This window comes from Ambystoma mexicanum, chromosome 2p, assembly GCF_040938575.1.
Source record: "Ambystoma mexicanum isolate Mex_15411 chromosome 2p, UKY_AmexF1_1, whole genome shotgun sequence".
Classification (NCBI taxonomy): domain Eukaryota; kingdom Metazoa; phylum Chordata; class Amphibia; order Caudata; family Ambystomatidae; genus Ambystoma; species Ambystoma mexicanum.
The window spans coordinates 644302746-644327022 of record NC_090923.1 but is presented as its reverse complement, the minus strand read 5'-3'; the positions used below and the strand labels follow the sequence as shown (position 1 = coordinate 644327022).

At 43.5% G+C, this 24277-nt stretch overlaps 1 protein-coding gene across 2 annotated transcripts in view; it reads left to right on the top strand.

Annotated features, from left to right (window-relative positions):
- GMPPB (GDP-mannose pyrophosphorylase B) overlaps nt 1–24277 on the top strand; it is a 753730-nt gene that overhangs the window by 475710 nt on the left and 253743 nt on the right. For both annotated transcript variants that reach the window (XM_069644189.1, XM_069644188.1), the window contains one exon: nt 4793–4920. In XM_069644189.1, the coding sequence (XP_069500290.1) occupies nt 4793–4920 (128 nt within the window). The remainder of the gene's footprint in view (nt 1–4792; nt 4921–24277) is intronic.

Below are 24277 nucleotides of genomic sequence, written 5' to 3'. Positions count from 1 at the left end.
GAGTATAACTTGGGTTCCTTTTTGTGAAAGTGCAAAATGAATAATCTGCAAATGTTTTTTTAGACACCCACAGGACAAAATAAGAGTGGAAGCGTGTTCCTAATAATAAAGACGTGAATTATATATTGCCCATCAGAAGAACTTAATTTTGTCTGACATCACCGACTAGAGAGACACCTTACCTTTAACATGATTCCATTGAGACATCACTTACAATTGGATATTAGCTTCACTATAAAATCTTGGGAAGTTTATATCTATCACCTATGTTGTAACTGATTGAACAAACTCTCTACTGAGACCGGACAGGGTTATTTGAAAAGGATGTAATTATATAAAACTATATAACATGAAAGACTCATGATATCCCTTATTCCCACAAGCACAGCAAAAGACATCGAACAGTTTGACTGAACATATGTAAGATAATATACTAGATATTATCTTATAGACAGTTATGGTTTGTTGTATAACGCAGTAAATGGGCTGACTGTAAGCAGCAATACAATGTTATTTTGTATAGGCAAATAAACATCCACATAAACAATATGACTGATAAGCACGTTTTGTGACTCTAATTTACATAATAGACACTTTATTAAAGTATGGGCAGCTTACTGAGGAAATTGAATATTAGAACATTAGAAAAATAGTTCAGAACAGTCCAATGGCAGAACATATGTTTTTATTTAATCGGAGCCGCTGATCAGCGCAATTGCGCATAGATAAACTCAAAGGTGACTTCATCACGCAATCGTATGTTGATGCACAATAATAAAGAGCTGCCAGTTTGGAATACGTGCCCCTTGCGGTTCCACTTGGCAGTGCTGAGTCCTGAGCAAGACTTCTTGCGGTAAGTGCTAAACTGGGACACATATACAATACTTACAGAAGGGATATTCTAAACTAAATGTTAACTAACTCAGCACCCTAAAATGCAACTTTTTGTCCTATATTTGCTGGGCCTTAACGAATAGTGAGTCAGTGATATCTAAATACAGAATAGGCAAGGATACAGAAAGGATGATCGTGGTGAAGACACACCACGTGAGTAAGCGTTATACCATTATCTTTATGCCAAACTGTTACAGCAGTAAGCCTCTCATAATTGAGAGCAGACATATGGTTGCTTGTCTCCCCATTGATGTGAGCAGAGACTCATTTGACATACATCCTCTTTTAACCTACAGCAACAAATTAAGGGCAGATTATGCAAGAAGATATAAGATGTGTTATGGAAATTGAGGGGGACAATTCTCTCACCATCACTACACCTGAACGGTGGACTTCTGCTACCCCACACATGTAAACTTCTATGTCTGAAGTAGAGGATGGTGAAAGTGTATCTGCTGCCACTAGCTTGTCCTTAGGCACATATAAAAGTAACCAGAAATACCAAGTGTAAAAAGCTAGGGAGATACAAAAGTATCCACATTGCACTGCACTGTAAGGTGCTGTATGCGATGTTGAAAAGTACAAGAATTAAACAGTTTCCCAGCTCTGATAGTCTGAAAGAGTGACCATTTTCCCCTTAACAATGAGCAAAAGGCAAGGCAAGTGAAACCGAAGGCTTTACATCCCTTTAAAAAGTCAGATTGGTTTAAAAAACAGAGCAAGAAGAATGGGGGGTCCATAGAAACTATGAAGGGAAAGTTGCAAAAAGAGTATCTTTCCTAACAAATATCCTGCCCCTGGGTTAGCCTTGTGTCTGGAAGAGAGGAAAACGCTTACTTACCTTTGCTAAAATAGTTGTAGAACTTTAAAGCTGTTACCAACACAAGCCTATTGAATCCTTCCTGCAGAGACATCATTGTGGTGAGGAACATTGCAGCTCCTCCTGTGACTTTTGGGTGCAAGGCATCATTCATCTTAGGGTTTGGACTTAGGTTAGGACTTTGGGGGTCATTACAACTTTGCCGGTATCCTGGCGCGAAATCCGTCAGAATACCGGCAAATGGTGATATTGTTACCGGCACTCAGTCTGGTGGAATTACAGCTGGATTATGAGTGCTGGTAATGGTGGTAATCCCCATTCCATGGAGTCCGTTAGGACTCAATGGGTGATTTGCTGTTATTTGTAATGACCCCGATTGTCTTGCAATCTGGTTCCATCATTTACTGCGTCTGAAATACTTACCGTACCAACTTTGCTGATTAAGTTATTTGATGTATATTTGAACCTTTGGTGACTGTATATATATTTGTATCATAGAGTGTTGTGCGAGAGCACTACCGGCTAGATTAATTTTCCAGTGTGTTCACAAGGCCTATAATAAATAGCAGTTTTTTCTTATCATTGGCAGTCTAAATTGAATTGTGTGCCATACTGTGTGTACTCAATGAGGGCCCCTTAGAAGAAGCTTGACTGCTCTCCATTGCTACCTTGATTGGGTTTTGGCTAACCTCTTGAGTTCCCTATTCACTAAACTAGAGTGGCCACCTAAAATCTGTCCACCAGGCCAGATTCTAGAAATTCATCTTAACAGCTGCATGTTATTGGGTTGTTGATATTCCTCCTGGCCCTGGATCTCCCCTTTGGGGTCTCATCTGGTGCTCCCATAGCTGGACCTGTCCCTGGAGATTATCCCAAAGTACTAAAACTTTAGCCTTTAGGTGTTCGATTTTCTACCAATTTACTTAACTGTCTCCAACTGGTTCTGAATTGCTGTTGGCTCTGCTTTTCACTTGATTTATCATTCACAGTTACTTAGTGTTCTTGACATTGCTTATGTATTGCATAGGTGATTTAAAGGTAATGTGTTGGTGTTCTGTTTGCAGAACGCCCCAATAGTGAATGTGTATAGGTGTATATTAGTTTGTCGCCACAACTTACCTGGGGTTTTCATTGCTTAAAGTGTATTCAAAGGCATTATAAATAAGTTGATATTCTGTTGTCGAACTTCAATTATTGGAATGCTCTGTGTGTCTCTGATTATAGACCTACACCACTCTCATACGCGCTTGATTGAATTTGGCTAGACATCAGTGTCTTCTCCCTGTTCACTAAAATATGCTGGCCTCTCAGAATCCTCTCTCAGGGTTGATAAAAAAAACATCTTAACCAGTACCAGACTGCATCATCCCATGCCTGTGGCCCAAAATTCTGGCAGGGTTTTCTCTTTTTGTTGCAGAAACTTAATAAAGCGTGAAGGTGAACACCCACAAGGCAAAGAATAATCAGCCCCCCACACAGAGACCTGTGAGCGCTCCTGCAGGGAAAGAACTTCCCGGTAGAGAGAGCTGGTTTCCACTGATGCCGACGGAAGCGAGCGCCAGCACTGCAGAGAGCAAAAGAACAAAGACAGGAGCAGGAACTTCTGTGTGGCAGTCCTCTGAGCTGCGCTCTGCACGCCAGCCATAGAGATGTTCTGGGCGGGGTCCTCTAGACCACCAGTGACTTGTAACAGAGTGGAGGCTGCTCAAGTCTACTGTATGGGGAACAGTTCCTCGGTTCCCCGACATGGACATTGGCACTGTGCTGCACGGGCTACCACTCTAGCAACACGGCAGCCCCGCAGTGAGAAAAGGGGTGGCACTTAACCCGGCATTTAAAACATTCTGTACTACTGATCTCTCCTGGGTGGGGAAGACAAGACCAGATTGGCCAGGGACAACGGACAAAGCAGTGGGTAGGTGCAGGAGTGGGCTTAAAAAAACAGCAGCAAGCAGGAAGTTGTGGGTTGTTCGCGTGGGGTCAGAGGAGGTTGGCTGACCAAGAGAACAGTAGGAGGAAGGATGGTGGAGTGGACTGTGGAAGTGATTTTTCGAGCCAGTGAGTCATTGGTTAGTGAGTGCAAGTGGTACTGCATTGTGTGTTTGCATGAAAGAGTGGCAAGTATGTTTATGGGAGGAATTGTAGGGAGTGAATGTGAAGTTGTGTGAGTAAAAGAGGGTTTGAGTAGAAAGGGCGTGGAGCATAGTTGTAGTGTGGAGGAGGGAGGAAGTTGTCCCATCACAGGATGGAGGTGAGGCATAGGAGTGAGTATATTGAAGGGAAGAGGGCGATGACACAGGATTTGAAGGAGGGTGGATTGGAAGGAATACAGTAGTGAGAGATCACCAGGAAGTGGGAGAGAGAGGGGTGTAAGTGCACGATAGAAAGGTGACTGAATCGTGCAGTGTGTCTGTATGGTCAAATCCAATACCTCTACTAGACCACTAACCTCTGATAGTGTAGTGAACGTCTGGGATGCCCCTGAGTGAGTTTAGACGGAGAAGGCATTCCGCCTTTAGGTTTTTACTCCTAAGATTAGTAAGAAACTGGACAGTAGGCTGCAACCTAAGCTATATACTAAACCAGTGAGTATGGAGGCCTTTGTTAGGGAGTATTGGTGCTTTTAGACAACAGCGAGATAGACCGACTCTAGGGGACTTGAAATTGTAATGGAAAACCCTTGCACAGTCTCTGAGACTTGGAATATTTTTGAGCCATATGTGATGCCTTCATAAATAGAATTGCAGTAGGATAAAATCTAGAAGCGTTTGCAGAATTTAATTTAGATATAAAGCAGTAAATGCCATGCTAGTGAGCTGCTCGGGCACTAAATCCCTTCTTTATCGAAGAAGAACTGCTATAAATCACATTTATGAGAAGATCAGGTACTGAGTTGAATTCTACCCAGCATTAATTGCCATGCCATTCTGCCAGATAAAGCACAGAGTGGCATACTACTGAAGTATCAGAAAAGTGGAAGAGCAGACATTGGCTTAGGGGTTCTCTGAATGCATAGCAGTGTGATTTTGTCTGAATGGCTAGAGAATCCAAAATGTTAACACTGTTTCATTACTGCAGGATTTTGGATGGACATCGGGCAGCCCAAGGACTTCTTGACAGGGATGTGTATGTACTTGCAGTCACTGAGGCAGAAGCATCCAGAGAGGCTACATTCAGGACCTGGATTTGTAGGGAATGTGCTAGTGGTAAGTTTCGAGGAAGTGGTGTGGGCATTTTGGACAGTTGTGCCTTTTCCATCCAATGACCGCCATTAGAGATGTTAGGACAGCAAAAATTGTAATTACTTCAAAAGTGCATTTCTATTAAAACATCTAGCAGGAGGAGAGCTCAGTTTATGCATGTGGACTACAAGCTAAGTAAATGAGAGCATTGGCATATAGACGATTTATTGTGCAGTTAGAAAGATTAGGCAGCATTGTGCAGAGTTGGGAAGAGGGGCAAAGCTTTAAGGGGTTGCTGTGACGGGTGTGTTTAATGTTTGTACTACAGAAGGTGGAAGGAGGTTTTTAAGACTCTTTCTACACAGAACATCAATAACTTTGTACTGAACGAGGCAATGGGATTTCATAGGTAACCCAACTAGGTGACCTATTCCCAGTTTGCCCCTTGGCCAGTAGGGAATCCTTGAATTCCTTTCACTAACGAAAGGCGGCAATCACTGCAGCTTTCTCTGTTGCCCTCTGGGCCATACCCAGAACTGTAGGTCTTATACACTGACTTGTCCTGAAGGTAGTGCTCTACTTCCTTTCACTGGTTGAGAGGCATGCTCCCTCAGGAACATCTGGCTTTTCAAAGGGCTCAAAGGTCTGGTCAGTCTCTCTTCCTTCGAGCACACCCAATTCCCTAAGGAATTTGCAGGGATATTTGGAGTCTTTGTTGTTTCTCTGAGAAGTTCTTATCGAAGCAAACAGCATTGTCCTCTTCTCGGGGCAAAAAGGATGCACAGTGTTTGGAAAGATTTTCTCTTTGCACCTTTCCCTCCATAGATTCCTCCATAGATTCCTATGGGGACTCCCATTATTTTAGCTTGTTTTGAACCCTGTCCTGATTGTGTTTTAATGCATTTTACAACACACTTTCTGAGAAGATTTGGCTGAATTCTTTTGCAGGGTAACACCAATCCAAAAATCCAATACATGCAAGTCACCAACAGTGCACAGGAACATTAATGATTTAATTAATGTAATGCTTTGCTCTTGAAAATGCCATGCCACAGTGAAAAGATTTCCAACTGGTTGCACAATGTAGACATGTTATAAACATATTATAAGGTAAAACATGGCATGCCACATTAAGACATACTTGGACTGGCAGCACCAAAATTCTGGTCGAAGCAATAACAACTATCATGGCTATTTTATCACAGATGCCCAGAAAAATATACAATGCCACAGTAAGTCTTAGTGAGCGCCCCCTCGCACATAGACATGCTGTTCCCCAGCCAGCATTTCCCATGCGCTATGCAAAGCGCCCCTGGCATTGCATGGCTCATTGTGCATGTACGGCTGTGGAACAGAACTGTCAGAGGGAAACTGCATTTCCCTTTGACAGTTCAGCCAGCCCAGGAGCCCTCCCTCAGCTGATAAAAGCAACGGAGGGACCGCTCAGTGTTCCACTGGTCTGGCTCCTCTGTAATGGGCAAGGGTGCCAGTGAGTGAACGCCCCCTCGCCCTTTATGGACGACCCACCATTGAGAAACGGCTAGAGTGGCTGCATCCAAATGCCAGTCGGGCTGCTTTATCAGAGATGCCTAGTAAAAAAAAAAGTCAAGCTACATTAAGAAATTACTAGACTGGCTGCAGCAAAATGCCAGTCTAGCCACTAATAGCACATATTATACCTGCTTAGGCTGGACATGGATGACCATTATGGTTTAGCGTACTACCCCAGCACCCCCAAGCCCTCCACATGTCCCCTCTCTTTCCCTACCCCATAATCAGATCCTCTGCCCAGAATTACCTCCAAATCCATCTTCCTGTTCCCAGTACTTGTGTATGAGGCAAGGTACCTCATAGGTAAGTACTGGGACGAGGAAGAGTTGGTCTAGGAGCAATGAAATAAATTACAGGTAACTAAGCCAGGCATTATCTCCATCTCCCTCTACCTCGTCCTAGTTCTTGTGTATCCCTCATACACACATACTGGGATGAGGAAGAGTAGGACTAGAAGTAAAGTGTACCAATACGTAATCCAGGGATTAAACACAAGCGCGTGCACACACATACATATATTCACACACCATTCATCATACACCCACCCATACATTTACATGTGCATTCTTTTACCATATACCCACAAACGTACACCCAGGCAGCCACCTGCACCTCATGCACTCGCTTATTCACACACACACACTTGCACGCACACAAATTTAAACAAACTACATGTTCTTACCTTTTGAATTTGTTGGTGCTGGGAACAAGTCCTCCAATTCCCTGCAGCAGGTACGCTTGTCATGCCAGAGGAGCTGGATGCTTCCATGTCATGGGGTGAGGAGGAAGCCCTATAACTTCAAAAAGAAATCGTTTCGTTTTGAAGTCACTCTGCTTACATGAAGAAATAATTTACATTAAGGGACTGAACCATAATGGAATAATTTCTTTATGATGGCAGAGTGACTTCAAAAAGAAACTATTTCTTTTTTAATTCATAGGGCTCTACTTCTCCCCCACCCCATGACATGGAGGCCACCATGTCAGGGGTGGGGCGAGCCCTATGAAATCAAAAAGAAATAGTTTCTTTTTTAAGTCACTCTGCTATCATAAAGAAATTATATATATATTTTTTTTATTGGCATGGTTGATTTAACAACCTTTCAATAAATTTAACTTTGAGAGTAAAAAAAGAACAACATATACATTAAGTAGGAAAGGAATAGCTAGTCACAGAGGTAATGGTCAAACAGTACAATTCGAGCTCACATAAAAAAATGTTACTCATAAGTGCAGGCAGTTTGGCTCTTTCTTGATTATAATTCATGGGATAGATTTGGTATTCCTTTGCTAGACTATTCAAGTGATTAAAAAACAGAACATTGCAAATTGTTATTTCTTATTAAAACATTACATCTTTTGTTAATCAGTTAGGCACTTTGTTCGTAGTTATCATTTTCTAACAGTTCAAAATTAATAAAAATGTCATTGTTGCGATAGAAATAGACTACACTTTTAATGTATCTTGTTTTAGATTTCCAATATCTTGAAAGAGATGTTGAAAAAAGATGTTCCTTTGTATTTGTAGAGATAAGCATTGTGTAAGGAGATGTTTTAGCGTTTTAGGTTCTCGTTGGTCATTGCAAAAGCGACACACGTTTGCTGTTTTGGTGATTATTCTCAATTTTTCTAGGACATCTCTTTTTAGCCATAGATCGAGTCGAAACCGAAGAAATGATTTCTGTTACGTTTTCTTTTTTTGTTTGGTCTTTCAATATGTGGAAATATCACATAGAACTGATTGGACAACCGTGGCCTGTTTGAATGTTGCAGATCCTTACCATTGATGGGCTTGTGCTTGCCAGCCTGAACCTTGGATAAAAGGAGGGCTCCTGCAAGTGTTCATCAGATCATTGTTGCAACCAAGACTTCTACGAATAAGAGCAGCCCGCTGACGACTCAAAGACGACCCCTGCAGCTAACCAGTGATTGACTTGGTAAAGACCTGCTCCTCTGCCTGATCTCAGAGGACCCTTGTTGGTGCTTTGACCCCTGGACCGGTGGGAACAACCGATCTTGACCCCTGCTTGAGGATCTGTGCCTTCTCAGCGTTCAGAATGGTCCCTGGACCATCCAGTGTCTGACCTGATCTCCTTTGGGCTACCTTTCTTCAGCCGTGGTTGCGAGCAGAGCCTTGGAACTTTACAGATCTCCAGCTTGTGCCACAAGTCGCCCGTCCTTGCATTTTCAGCCATCTAATTTCAAGGAAAACCATGCTGGAACTGCTTCTGAGTTAACCGCTGTACGATCGACTGTCATTTCCTGACCGTTGTGACCTTCATTGGAACATCTCTACCTCAATCCCGTGAGGCATCCTCAGGGGGTCTACACCGCAGAAGTCTACATCTTTCTTAATTTTGGTACTTCTGGAAGCTAACTAGAACCGTTTGCTGTGCAACGCGACCAACAACCCAACAAGGAAAGAGACATGTGCACCCTGGGCCTTCCTAACCCAAACCAAGTGCAGAGGATTGTGTCCTAAATGGATTCCAGAAGACCTGCAGTGGTATCTGGAAGAATCAAAGTCGGGGGGGGGGGGAGTTAACATACATTTTTCTGCCCCCCCGTCCTCCATAGAAAAATTGGGAGTAAAGTCCTTGACCCTAACTCCCTCTCACCTAGTCTCTGGTCGGCAAACCTGAGTTAAGTACCCTTTCCTAGGTTTTACCTGGTGAATCGGATAGAGTTGGGTACTTAACTGAATTTGGGTAAATACTTATTAAACTTATTTTTTTAAGTTTTTACAATAAAGAACAAGTCCTGGCCCCGCTCCTGCCTCCCCAGACCCAATGAGTGCATATCCAAAGAGCAGGAGAGAAAAACACAGGGTTACAGAATTCACATTAGTATCGACATAGGCTTAAACCATTAATTCTAGACTTGGCTGACCTCTATTATCCCTCCTCGATTTACTCCAATAATGTACTAGCACTGTATTACCACAAACCCCCATTGTTAATTGAGACCATCTCGTTATCTACTCCCTCTCCCCTCCTGGCCATTCATACTCAACTTTCCCTCCCCCTCCTTGGTTTCCAGAGTATCCCCACTTTTTCATAAAGAGTCCCCATTCTTCCTCAAAGGTTCCCATGTCATGCACTAAATACATTAATTTCTCCATTGTAAATATATCCCAGATTTTCTGAAGCCATTCCTGCTTATCTGGGACTAAGTGATGTTTCCATTTTTGTGCCACTGCTATTCTGCGCACAGTAAACTGATCCTCCCTCATCCTTGGAAATCGGTACTGTTCTCTCTCTTTCCGGGGGTTGCCCCGTAGCATAAGCAAGGGGTTAATTTTCAGTTGTTCCCCGTTATCTCTTTTATCCAACTTAAAAGTTCAGCCCAGAAGATTTCAATCTGTGGACAAGACCTCCATATCGTGAGTTAAAGAGCCTACTTGCCCGCATCCCCGAGTACATATTGGTGAGGCCTTTATACATTTTGGATATCTTCAGAGAACCCCTGTAACATCTTAAAATTGTGTTGCATTGCACTAGTGGAGAAATTGCCATGAAACGTACCTTTGTAAATTGTATCCCAAATTAGGTCTGGCAATTCCTCCCAGGCTATATTAACCCAATACTTTTTAAAATTCATCTGCAAGAGGCTGGCCAATCCTTCTGCAGTCTTCACCTCTCCTGTTCCCTCTCAGGCCCTTTGCACAGCTCTGGCATCTCATTTCAAACTCCGGACGTCCTGTCCACTCTCTCTTCCTCCTCCTCTACCACCCTTGACCCCCTTCGTCCGTTTCTCCTCCTCCTTTCCCCTGATCACCCTGACGATGTTTCTAGACAAGTCCGATCTTCAAAGCAGGTTATCCCCTGCTCACCCAGAACCATGAAGGACCATATCGACACCCTTGCTCCAGCCTTGGCTGACTTGGCCGATTTCTGCAATTACTGTTTTGCCACTGGAACCTTCCCTTCCTCTCTTAAGCACTCCCTTGTGCATCCCCTTCTTAAGAAGCCCTCTGCTGATCCTTCCACTGTCTGCTGATCCTTCCACTGTGGCAAATTATGGCCCGATCTCCATCACTCTTTTCCTGGGAAAACTCTTGGAAAAGCTGACCATCTCCCAGCTTAATCTGCATACTGAATCTGTTGGTTGTCTCCATGACCACCAGTCGGGCTTCATAGCTGCCAGAAGCACAGAAACTGCCCTCCTGAACACCCGGGAAGACGTGCTCTCTAATCTTGACTCTAACCTTCCTTCTGTCCTCATTCTCCTTGATCTATCCTCTGCTTTCGACCCGGTCAACCACGCCATCCTGCTCAATCGTCTCTGTGACAACCTGTGTATCCCTGGCCAGGCCCTAGCCTGGTTGACCACCTTTCTCCCTGATCGACCCTCCAAGGTCTAACTTGGGTCTTTCCTCTCTTCTCTCTCTCTCTGCATTTTTTGTTGTATCTTTTTATTTTATTTTGTGTTGTACAACATGCAACCAACCAACCACAAAGACAGGTTTTACCATTACATTTCCAATACCCATTCGCGTTTTGTGGGCTTACCATTATTCCATAGTGCTTCCTGTATACTTTAGCATCTTCTCCTGGTCTCATCACTCCTCATGGCATAGGCGTTCTGCTACTGGAGGTTCATAATCTAGTGCTCTTTCCCCTTCCGGTTTTCCTCTTCCTCTGTCACCCTGTAAGGTCAACATTTCACTTTCCTCCGTAAACATGGTCTGAAACAGTGTGTTCCAGGCTGTCACCCCTGCGCCAGAGTCATGCATTCCTCTATGCTGCGCGCCCATCCACGCTGCTGTTTCTGCTAGTGACCATCTCTTCAAGTCCCTCCACTAGGCCTCCAGATTGAGGCCCTCTGCCTTTTTCCATGCCATCGCTATCCTGCTCTTCGCCAGTAAACAGATTAGATCTTTCATTTTATTGATGTGTGCCTCAGACCTCTGTCCCCTCGGGTACAGCCCCAGCAGGCAGAGCTCTGATAGCCAAGCCTGCATTTCAATGCCACCTCTATCTGCTCTCTGCACAACTTTCCCCCAGAACCTCCCAAATACTGGGCATGTCCAAAACATATGTAAGATATCTGCCCCCTCCAGTGCACATCTATTGCAAGTGTGATTCTGTCCCCCAGCCAAATGGGATAGTCTGTGTGGGGTCATGTACGCCCTATGTGTAAGGTAAAATTGGGTTAGCCTGAACCTAGCATTTCTAGAGACTCTGGCATATGTTAACGCTCTCTTCCATTCTCTGTCCCTGAGGGATTTCCCACATCTGTCTACCATTGCTCCCGCAGACTTAGTTGCGGCTTAGCCCCACTGCTCAGGAACAAATCCTATAGCCTAGAGATCATATGTCCTCCTTCCGCCACATCAATGTTGCGTTAGTCTCCACTACCTCCCCAGGGCCCGCCCACCGCTCCTGGATCCTCCTGACCCTACCCAAGTATAATCAAAATTGGCCTCCAACTATGTCGTACTCGTCTACCAGGGTTTGGAAACACAGTACTTTGCCCTCCCGCAGCAGATCTCCTATTGTTGCCACCCCTTTGTACTCCCAATGCCTTCTGTATTGTCTCACCACTCACTCTTGTTCTCCTATGACTCCAGTTAAGGGGACCTGATACGAACAAAGGTCAGGCGCTCCCAGGCAGCTCCAAGCCCTGGCCCATATTTCTTTACCATGCTCCAGAGGTCTAGAAGGTTCAGCTAGGACAGGTTTTTTTACCCACAGGACTTCCTTTAAGAAGTGTTGCCTTATCCTGGGCTGCAGTAATAGGATTTCTTGTGTGATCTCATCCCCCAGCCAGGTCATCGTGAATTGTAGTTGCCCTGCTAAGTAGTAGCATTCGAAGTTAAGTGCTTTCATCCTTCCCTCAGAATAGTCACTTTGCAATGTGCTCAGTGCGACTCTTTCTCACACCACCCCAAAGGAATTCTCTCACCATTGAGTCCAGCTGGCGGAAAAAGATCTTTGGTATATTATAGGGTATATGGACAAAGTAATACAGAAGCAGAGGGAGGACGACCATCTTTAGGAGGGCTCCCAGTGGCAGCTTCTTCCAGAATTCCATGGAGTTGCCTATTCCTTCAAGGTCCTCCGTGTATTATTTACATGTGAGTCAACTAGATCGTGCAGCAAACTGATACCTAAGTATCTAAAAGTGTTGGTTTCTCATTTGAGGCCCAGATTCAGGAACTGCTCAGTGCTGTGTCCTCCAAGCCCCACAAGCGGGAACAGGCGGGATTTCTCTCCGTTCACCCTTATGCCTGAAAACGTGCCAAAGTGGTCAATGACTTCTAACAGGTGTGGCAGATTATCTTCTGGCTGGTTCACGTACAGCAGCATGTTCTCCGCGTACAGAGAGATCAGATGTGTAACCCCATCTATATGGATATCTGCATATTATTTCCTCAGGAACATTGTCAGCGGCTCTAGCGCAAGTATATATAGCATCGCTGACAGCTGGCAGCCTTGCCTGGTACCCTTGCCCACCCTCCATGCCTCAGAGATTTGTCGTTTCGTCTTGACCCTTGCCATGGGGGCCGTGTAAATTAATTTCACTCACCTCAATAAGTTAGCTCTGATGCCAAAGCTTGCCAGGGTCGTCAGCAGCCAGTCCCATCTCACAGAGTCAAAGGGCTTCACTGCGTCCAGTGAGGCTACCCCACATTTTACCTCTAGCAAGTCTGTGCTGTCTATTATGTGACGTAATCTCGTGAGGTTCCAGGTGGTACTGTGCACCGGAACATACCCTGTCTGGTCCTCATAGACCAGTTCTCTGATTACCCTCTTGAGCCTACTTGCCAGTACCACTGTCAGTATTTTGCATTGGTTTACCCTTGAGAGGGGTCTGTACGACCCCCAGTTCTGTGAGGGATTCCCTGGCTTGAGGAGAGGTACTATGACCGCTTCACACAATCTATCTGGCAATTCTCCCAGTTCAGATGCTTCCTCAAAGATCAACAGTAATCTGGGTGCCAGTATGTCAGCATAGGCTTTGTAGAACTCTCCCGGGAGCCCATCCGGTCCCGGCGCCTTGGCTGTTGGAAGCTCCCTTATAACTCCTTCTATATCCTCCAACGTCAACAGTGCATCGAGCATGTCACACTGCTCCACTGACAGTTTAGGTAAGTCAATTTGGGAAATTACATTTGCTGCGCTAACTCTGCTCTTGGCGCTGTCCGCAGCATATAGGGATTCGTAAAACCTTGAGAACACTGCATTTATCCTGCGTTGGGTCATGACTATCTCTCCATTTGAGTAGGTTATAGCGCTGATTGTCTCTAGGTTACTCTCTCCTGCACAACCATGCTAGCAGTCTTCTCGGTTTGTTGCCCTCCTTGTGCAATCTCTTGGTGTACGTTGCATAATCTAGCCTTCCCAGGCGGTCCCATTCCTTCATACATTCCTGCCTCAACCCCAGCAGTTCCCTTGGTTCTCCAGCTGTATCGATTGACTCACTTTCTGCACGTTTTATTTTATTTTCCATGTCCTTGAGGCCCTCAGTATCTCTTTTTTTTTTGACAACTTTATTTAAAACATTTTTTTTAAAGGAATACATCAATCCAAAACAACCTATATGAAAATCAATATAAATGCAAATGAAACAGGACATCATGAAGTAATTTTGATACAAATAGAACATAATCAATAAGTGAAAGTGTTCAAATATCCCCATTAAAATATAACAATCACATTTTGAAATGACACCGAGCCAAAAAATAAGAGAAATAAGTCCTATATAAAAAGAAACACAAAACACACACAACAACAAAACAAGACAAACTCAAAAAACACCTCCTCAGATTAACCACTCTAAATTTGGTTGTAAAACAAACCAGTCTGTTGAAACTCATTTCGAGCGTAGTGCTCATTAAAAGCATTCCATTGTTCCTCATAAAACTCTTCTCTATTTAAATCACCATATTTAATCTTTTCAAACCATGATAGTAACTGCACCTGTAATAACCACTCATCAATACATGGCTTTTTCCTAGTCTTCCAGAGGCCCAAAATTTGCAGAGTCGCCACCAGAACTACTTTAGTAATCCAACACAGAGTCGCATAACTCAAAAGACGCGTGCCAATTGGTGATTTCAAAAGCACCGATAACGGTTTCCTAGGAAAAGATATGTTCTAAACCAAGTCGACTCTATCTAAAACACAATTCCAAAAATCCCTAACGCTTAAACAATCCCATAACATATGAAGCATAGTACATTCTTCCTTAGAACAACCCCATCATTTATTATTTTCTCTTAGACCAAATCTATGCATTCTAACCGGAGTCCAAAAAAGCTGTCCTAGAATCCTCTGTTGAACATACCGTAGATTCAGATCAATCTACATCCGAACTGGAACTTTCCATAAACCCTCCCAATCGTTCAGAGCAATGTCCTTACCCAATTCGTCACACCACGCAAGGCTCAAAGCATTCAATGAAAATCAGATCTTTTCCTCTTCCGGGAACAACTTTAAATAACTAGACACTTCAGGAGGAGCAACTACAATAAAACTACACCTTTCCGGTCTTGGTAACAAAGGACCATCAAGCATTAATAACCTCTCAGATATCAAACCTTTCAACAAGTTATATTTCCTCAGTTCCCTATTCTGGAGTGCAAACTTCACCTTCAGAGTCTCAAACGATAACATATCCTCCTCACCCCAGACATTGCTTATAAGCAATATACCTTTATTCATCCAACTTCTCCAACATATCTTATCGATCTGCAACCCCAGATTCTGCCAAATGGATACCTTCTCATATAAATAGAGCCCCTGTCCCCCACCCACAATCAGTGATGTGACTGCATCTTTAGTAGCAAGCACAGTCTGCAAATTACTGACTGATTTAGGTAATTTACCAAGAGAGTACAAAGATTCAATTTGGAAGGGTCTCATTTTAAACTCTTCTATCTGATCCCATATTGCAACCTATGCCTCATTCATTGGAAAGTAGGAGATTGATTTTTTAATCAGAAAACCTTTATAGTAATTTTCAATGATAGGGTAACCAAAACCCCCATCATGTACACTTTAATCATCAAATATCGGGGTATCCTAGGTTTCTTCCCAACTCCCCATAAGAACTCTTGAAAAACCCGATCCACACGACCCAGAACTTTTTTTCGAGAATCTTAAAGGTAGAGACTGAATAATATATAGAACTTTAGGTTCTGATAGCATTAACCGTACCCCAGATGGATAATGGGAGCCTACTCCACTTATGGACAATATTCCTTATGTTTTCCAAAACCTTATAGATATTGAACTCAGCCATTTTTTTCATGTCCCTGGACATAAATACCCCTAAATATTTCACCTGAAAATGTTACCATTTACAGTTCCAATCTAATAACTGTCTACCGACCAGAGTATCCCTAACTGGGAATACAATAGTCTTCTCCCAATTAATTTTGTAACCTGAGAGTCTGCCAAACTCGGTTATCATATTCCTTAAAATGTCACCCCCTACGGTTGTAGGTCAAATGGTCGAATCTAAATGGTCGACAGGACAAATGGTGGACACCAAAAGGTCAACAGGTCAAATGATCAAATGTTTTTTTTTCACATTTTTTTTTTGGGGGGTGGTCCCCCCTAACCCCCCCCCCCCCTTTTTTTTGCTAAAAACCCCTTTTTTCCCTAAACGAAAACCTAAAAAAATATATATAACTAAAAAAAAAATCGATCATTTGTCCTGTCGACCAAATTTTGTCGACCATTTGTCTGTCGACCATTTGACTAGACACCACCCCCTACATCAGGATTATCAAGAACAATTACTACATCATCTGCGTAAGCCAGAATCTTAACTTCAATCATTCCAATTTTAAAGCCTGTTAGACAGTACGATTGCCGAATACATATTAAAAACGGTTCAAGAGCCCAATTAAACAGATAAGGTGATAAGGGATACCCCTGACGTGTACCTTTAAATAATCTGGAAGAAGTTGAAAGAACCCCATTTACCCAGACCCTGGCACTGATACCTGACTGCAATGCTCCAACCGCATTTATGAATAAGGGTCCAAAACCCATTTTTACCAATATAAAATTTTAAAAATCCCAAGTCACACTATAAAATGCCTTCTCGCTGTCTAGAAATATAAAAAGTAAATCATCTGATCCCGTTGATGACAAATTTAAGATATCTAAGAGGGTCCTAATATTATCATATCCATAACGTTGCTTCACAAAACCCACCTGAGTCATATCAATTAAAGTACCGATGTGCTAAAACTCAGTCTGTAATCCATCTGGGCAAGGTGACTTCGCAGATAAAAAAATTTTAATAGTCTCTATCACCTCCTCTACCAATATACGAGCATCTAGAAACTCCCTGGCTTCATTAGACAGACAAGGAACCTCAATCTTGTCAAAGAATTTTACCAAGTTACTTTCCAACAGATCATGTTCATCAGTATATAAAGATTCTTAATAAGTACGAAAACACTCACTAATTTCTTTTCGTTTTGCAATAATTCTACCAGACTCATTTTTAATTTTTTGAACAAAGGACTTCTCACACAAACCTTTCAATCTATTTGCAAACAATTTACCCCCACAATCCCCTTTCTCCCAAAAGTGTTGTTTAGAATAAAATGTTCCATGGTCAGCTTGAATCTCAGATTCTAGACGTAATTGCTCACACAATCTATTCATTTTTAAACAATCTTTCACAGATCCAGTATGTGCATAAACTGACTGTGATTGCCCCAGTTCCAGCTCAAGATCTCTCATTCTTGCCTCTCCTGCTTTCCTCACTCTAGCTGTCCAATTCATCAGTTCACCCCTAGCTGAGGCCTTAAATGTGTCCCACACCACTAGACCATCAGCCGTATCTCTATTAACATCAAAATAGCTAGATACAAAACCAGAAAGTGACTTTAATGCTTTTTCCTCCTTGAGAATAAATGGTTTCAGTCTCACTCTAGCAGAATCCGGAGAGCGTGGAGCAAGACACAATTTAACCAAAACCAGGTAATGATCTGAAAGATGCTGCTCACATATTCTAGCTTCAATTGTCTCAACCAATCGATCCAATGTGAGTAAGTAGTCAATCCTTGAAAAGGAATCGTGAACTGGAGAATAAGATGAGAATTCCCTCACATTTGGATGCAAGAATCTCCAAGAGTCTATTAAATCAAAGCTTTCCACAAAATTCCGGAAATCTCTACTAGATTTGTGGCCAGTAAAAGAGCATGCCGAAGACCTATCCAACTTGAAGTCCGTAGCACAATTGAAATCTCCTCCTAAAATGATTACTTCCCCCCTCATATCAGCTAAAAGTTCAGTCAGAGAGGCAAAAAAAAGGCTCCCCACAGCACATCGGCCAGAAACAGAGCCGATATTAAACATTCTATCTTCAAACTTCAGATCAACCAAAATGACTCGACCTGAATCATCCATAGCTATCTTATCCACACTTATACCCAACCCCCTTCTAATCATGATCCCAACTTCGCGTGAATTTGTAGAATAACAGTTAAGCCACACTTTTGTATATCTCGAATTAGTAAGGAGATTCTCAGTGCCATCCTCAAAGTGCGGCTCTTGTAATAGAATCACATCAATCCTTTCCCTCCAAATTCTAGACAGAATTTTCTTCCTTTTTAGAAGGGCAGTTCATACCTCCTGACGTTCCAAGTACCTACTGTGAACAAACCCATATTATCGCACCTTCTAATTTAAATATCACCCTTTTCCAAAATCTGTATAACACATACAAAATGTACTGCAAAACAATAAAGATCAAACAATAATGGTAAAAAATTGAATCAAAGCAGAGAAAATTATAATCTCTTCCAGACAACCAAACAACAAAACAAAAGACAAAAACACACAAATGAATTAAACAGAAAGAAACCAATAATAATAGTCAGGCTCACTAAGAGTTACTATATTTACAAAACTAGACCTATTCATAACCACCCTCCAGAAATCTGTGCCCATATTTAAGATATAGACTATCCATCTAGTCAGTACATCTAAAACAGACTACTAACCATAAGCAATATTCCCACCCTAATAATAGTATTAAAGATAACCCTAACAATACCCCAACTGACCGGTTACTATACGAAACCAAACCTAACAAACTATTTCCCCCTTAAACAGTCAACCTACCCCAAACAACATTTTTCCATTACTAGACAACATGAGTGACCTACGAAAAGAAGACTAAACTGACATGCTTGAGAATAATGATACCCTATTACTATAACCAAACTTTCCATCCTTACACAAAATATATATGAAAAAAACAAAAAACTCTATTCTAAGAAGCATCAACAATGTTCCACCCCAATTGTCATACTAATAGGAGTTAACAAAAAAAATGTCTCCCATATCTCCATTTCATTCCACTAACAATCAGGACTGCCCCTACAGAATTAAATTGCAAAGTAAGGTCCTCAATAAAAATAAAAAAAACAATTTCAGATGACATCCAACAATAGAAACACAGAAACCCATTAGAACTTAATTTCCCCCTCTCAAGCGCATAAAAGCGCAGAGTGAATGCATCTCAGATATCAGTTTTGTAGAAGCCCATCAGCTTTGAGATATTTCCTACAGAATTAATCTCTTCTCTCAGATTGCCTTAGATCACAAACGTCAATACATCCCCAGTATTAAATACAAATCAAGCTTTTCGACACCCTCCATGCCATCACCCCCCGCACGACACACAAGGCCAAACCAAAACAAACAAAACTCCCATCAATACTGAACCAAACACATAAGTGCCGTCAGCACTGTAATAACACATACCATTTATCTAATTAGGGCGTGACCATTAAACAGTACATGTGCATAATATTAGCCCTAACCAGACAGTGCCGACCCATAAAGCATTAAGACGTCCCAGTGTTGAACAAGTTGTTTTGCTTATGTCTGGAAGTGTACAAGGACCCATATAAAAGAGATGGGCCCATTAGCTCAATCTGAACCAAGTTGATTTTGCATATGCCATGCCAGTGAGTTAGCCTCCAGTTCAAACATCAACCCTTTCTTGCAGAACATGTTGCAGAGCCCGGACAACACGTCAGAGCGCTGGAATGTCCATCTGTATGGCATTTATAAAGGCAATCAGAAGACTTTGTACATTCCCCTTTCCATTATCCATTAATTTGCTCGTCTGCCATAGGTATTTATTCCTCAAGGACTGTCAAAACGACAGCTGAACCAGATTCAGCGTAATGACACAAAGCACCAGAGAAGAAAAATCAACCAAGTAATTCATGGCAGTGGCCATGACTCCACGAACTAAAACAATGTCTGAAGAGTATTTAAGGGAAGGACATTTGCTAACATACAGGCCGACATTTAGCAAGAGTATGCAGTTCAAAAGTGAGCACAGGTGTGAAAAGCAACTGTCAAATTTGCACTTCAAGTCTTGCACTCACAAGAAGAGAAAAACAAAAGCTGTACAAATGCCTGTACTTTGTAAATTTACATATTGAAGACCAGCCGCCAATAAAATTTGTCAGTGTGGATGAAAGCAACACAGGGCTCCCATGGCCTCGGTAAACAGAGTGGCCATATTACAATGGCAATGGCTGTTATTCAATATCCTGGAAGCTTTGCAGCGGAATTTGAGCAAGCATAAGTGGGAGGCAACGTGAACAATGGCCGCGTGACATTTATGAGATTGTAATGCATGTGATGGGAGGATATTGCGCACATTGGCCAAGCAAGCAGTTGAGTCTGACTCGAAACGCTGGCAAATGGCAAACCTCAGAGTCTGGACGTTACCGCTGGGAAGGAGGCTCTCAATCAAGCAACAGGAAAGGACCGGGCTCAGTACACTACCAGCTTCACATTCCACATATTAGGTAAGAGTACTGACCCGACTTGATCCGCTGCACTCCAAAACCTCCTCAGACACCAGCAGCGCAACTACTGGAGTCTAGCCCGCCCCGATCCAACCCCGTACGCCACACAAAGAGCGACGGCATGGAAGGCACGAAACAGCACAATGTCGGGTCGGTGAAAGCCCATCCACACACGGAAGTCTCCATGACAGCCGCGGAATACGCGCATGCGCAGTGCATCTTTGGGTACATTCCTCTGACGCGAATCTCCAGCATCATTGAAAAACAGCAATGCATGAGCGGAACCGTTTTTAAATTTAACGTTAAAAAAAACATGAACATTTAAAAAAAAAACAATGCAGGAATATAATATAATACAACTTAATAAACAACAATAATAAAAATAAAAAAAACAATCCAGAAATTATTTATCCCTTTTCCTTTTTTGCTGAACTGGCTTTTGAGACATCAAGGTAGAGGTAGAGCTTGCTTCCATGGGTTCAACATCCAAATCAGTCATAAAGGCTTCAGCTTGTTTGCAGTCCACAAATGAATGAATTTGGCCTTCCACTATAATCCAGAGTATTGCAGGATAAATCATATAGTATTTAAGATGTTTATTCTTAGCCTTCGCCTTAGCCACTTGAAAACATCTTCTTTTCTCCATAATGTCTTTGCTCAAGTCAGCAAAAATCATTATTTTATTTCCTCCCCAGGCAAGATCTCAATTTTCACAGGATTTCTTCAGAATGAGCTCTCTGGCTGGGTACCTTAAAAACTTCACAATAAAATGTCTAGGTCTCTGACCCAAGGCTGTTTTTTGGCCAAGTGACCTGTGTGCACTTTCAATTTCAAGCGGTGTCTTCGGGTCCAAGTTAAGCATTGAGGTTAGCACCTTCTCCAGAAATGAAATAGGATTACCATGTTCAGCATTTTCAGGAAACCCCGCAATCTGCACATTGTTGCACCTTGAAAAATGTTCCTGCTCAGAGAGCTTTGAAGATAATCTTTCATTCACCATTTCCAGATGTCTGATTTGATCTGCTAACCGTACAACTTGATCATCCACTGTTGTAAGGTGTTTCTTCACAGAAACTACCTTTGTGGTGAGATCCAAATATCGCTTCTCTGAGGTGATCAATTTAGCCTTGATGTCAGCCATATCTGCCATTTAGGTAAGCAAGTCCAAAATCTTGTCATCTCTTCCTTCCTCTTCTCCTTTTTGTCTTTTGCCTGGTTGAACAGTCTCAGTAATACCGGAACCCTCAGCCATAATGATGATGGATAGTAGTTTCAACAGTTGCCACAGGAGCTCAGCACCTAAGCAGCCATTCCTGAAGTTGGCAGTTCTAGTATCTTCTTTTTTAAGATCCCTGTTTTCCCTATCGCCGGCCCCCTGATAACCACCTTAAATGCATCCCATAGCGTGCTCGTTCTTCCTACACCGTCTGTGTTAGTGTCAAAGTACTCCCCTACTGTCTCCCTTAAGTATTCCTGAAATGCCTTGTCTTGTAGGGCTTCCTACCTAAGCTGCCAGGTAGGTCTCTTGGGTTCACAGGTGATATTATACCATATCACCGTAAGCAGCGCATGGTCAGAAAGAACCTTGGCTATACTGACTGTCAGCTTGGATTTCCCTTTGCGGTTCTTGTCTGCCATCGGTGGTCGAGTTCTGCCTATGTTTGTATTGTAGTTGGGGCCTGTGGAGGATCCTCCCTTAGTGTCCCAGCAGCACACGTGCCCCTGCAGCTCTCTCTGCCACTAAATGCCTTGTTTGGTCACGGTGCACTCCGTGATATACTAATGTGCGCCTTATTGATAGTCTCACATGGTATGCTCTTCTAGGTGTGCTTTGTGCAGTGTCTTATGCCTGTTTGTCTCCAGGTGACATTTCCCTCCTCCTATCATGGGCCTGCCCGTTGCAGGGACCCTCTTGCCGTTACTTGTGATATCCGTATGCTGGGGAGTCCTACTGGCCACCTCCAGGTGCTGCAGTGCCTTAGGTCGCCATTGGAACCTTGCGTGCCATGTTAGGCGCTCTCTGCAGCTCCGAGGTTGTCTCCCTGTGGTGTGGGTCTCTCTTCCACCATCTGCCCGGGTCTACTGCTCCACTTTCGGTCCCTCCTTTCCTCTGCTTCGTTCACCTTCTTCGCTTAGGCTCTCATGTGGTCTTGTGCCTTATTCGCCCTCAGCCGGGCCCTGTCAGCTATTGTCACGACCCTCGCCCAAAACCCCCGCTGGCAAACCCATTGGCCAGGTGGAGTCAGGACTTGGGCCTCTAGAGCCTGGCATCATCTTCAAAAGCCCTTATGGGGCCAGTCCTGGCGCCTATGGCGCCAGGCTCATATACCATGAATAAACAATGTGCTTGGGAACTACTTTATTATTGTCAGCCAACATGGAGGCATCCACATAGCTTGGTTCCTAAGAACCAAGCTATGCGGTCTAGTGTTTTGGGTGTGGTAGCCTAGGGACTACTTTTCCTGGATTATTTTATTGGGGCTATTTAAACCACACCCGAGCAAGACAACACGCTTCGCGTTACTTTGCAGCTTGCAACGTGACGCTCACAGTGTCCAGCTATTCCCTCGAACCTCGGAGAAGCAGAACCTGCAAGGAGACAAAAGAAACATCATTAGCAGCAGCATCTCACCTGCAGTCTTCATCTTTAAACGCTCGTAGCTACTGAGAACAGCTTCCTCGAATCTGCACGCCTCCCGTACAGAACGACCTGAAAGAGGAAGAACGAGGCAACATTAAAGAAAGCAGTAGAGACATTTAGAAATTACGAACTGCTCAAAAGGCTTACCTAGCTGGTCGCTTCTCGGCTGGCACCACTCCGGACATTCCACTCGCGCTGAAGAACACCGCGACCTACAAGGAAGGAAAACACAGGTTAGCAAAGGCAAGACTTTGCAGCGCTGCGCATAGCGCTTACTTACCGCATCATAGCGCTCTTAATGCGCCAACATTTACCAGCGGGGCTCAACCAAGCGAGTTCGCCGCGCTGAAGCTCTGCATACCTAAGGGAGAAAAAAGAGACATTTTAAACAAAGAAAGGCATGCAGGATAGCAACAAAACTAACGAACAGCAATAAGACCTACCTGAACAATATCAAACGGGCTGGCGACAGTGAAGTATCTGGACCACACTCGCCCATGAAAGACAACACGCCCCTGCAAAGAAGGCAGGACGAAGAGCACGCCTAATTCTACCACAAGGCAGAACCTTCCCCGCAGACCACATCAGGGCAAAGCTGAGAAGCATACCAGCGAGTAACCGGCTGGGTGGCGTCCCTGTGGGATACCAGGTGAGCGTAACAGCTATGCTGCCCCGTCCCTCACTTTTCAGGCTGACCGCGCCCACTGCAAATCCCTTCACATGCAGCACGTGCCTCCAGGGAGCCTTCCTTGCCTGTGCCTGCTGGCTGGGAAGCACATTAGCAGTCCGCCCGGGACCCAGCTGCCATCTTTGAAGCCATGGCCGCACTCTTCCGTCCACTCGTTCTCGGCTTGCTGCCGTGGCTGCTTCTCCTGCTCTGCATATGTTGTTCCTGGGTTATTCAGCTGTCGTATCCTGCAGTCCTAAGCAAAATCGGGCGTTAAATCAGGATCTTTGCACAGGATCGAGCGGGAGCTCCGAAGAAGTGCTGCCTGCTTACGTGGCAGCTAGCCATGCCCCCCATCTCTCGGGCTCTCTCTCTCTACATGTGGTGTTCTGCAGGGTGTTAGGGAGAATTCTCTGTTAAGGCTAATTTCCCAAACCTAGTGAGTCCCCCAGCAGCTTTGCTGGATTTTTGGGGTTTATTTTTTTCTCCTGCTAAGAGTGAGACTCTTCTTCTCCCACTCTTAGACATGATTTGAGATATCCTTTGACTTTGTAATGTGTTTTATGGGCTATGGGGTCTTTTACTCCATAGGGTTTCATGTGGTTTTTGGTAAGTGTGTTACACAGCACCCTCAGTGCAGTAACAGAGGGGTGTCATAGTGACCCCCAAACATAGACTCCATACCTTGGGACTGACTACTGTCTCCCAGGGCATGTAA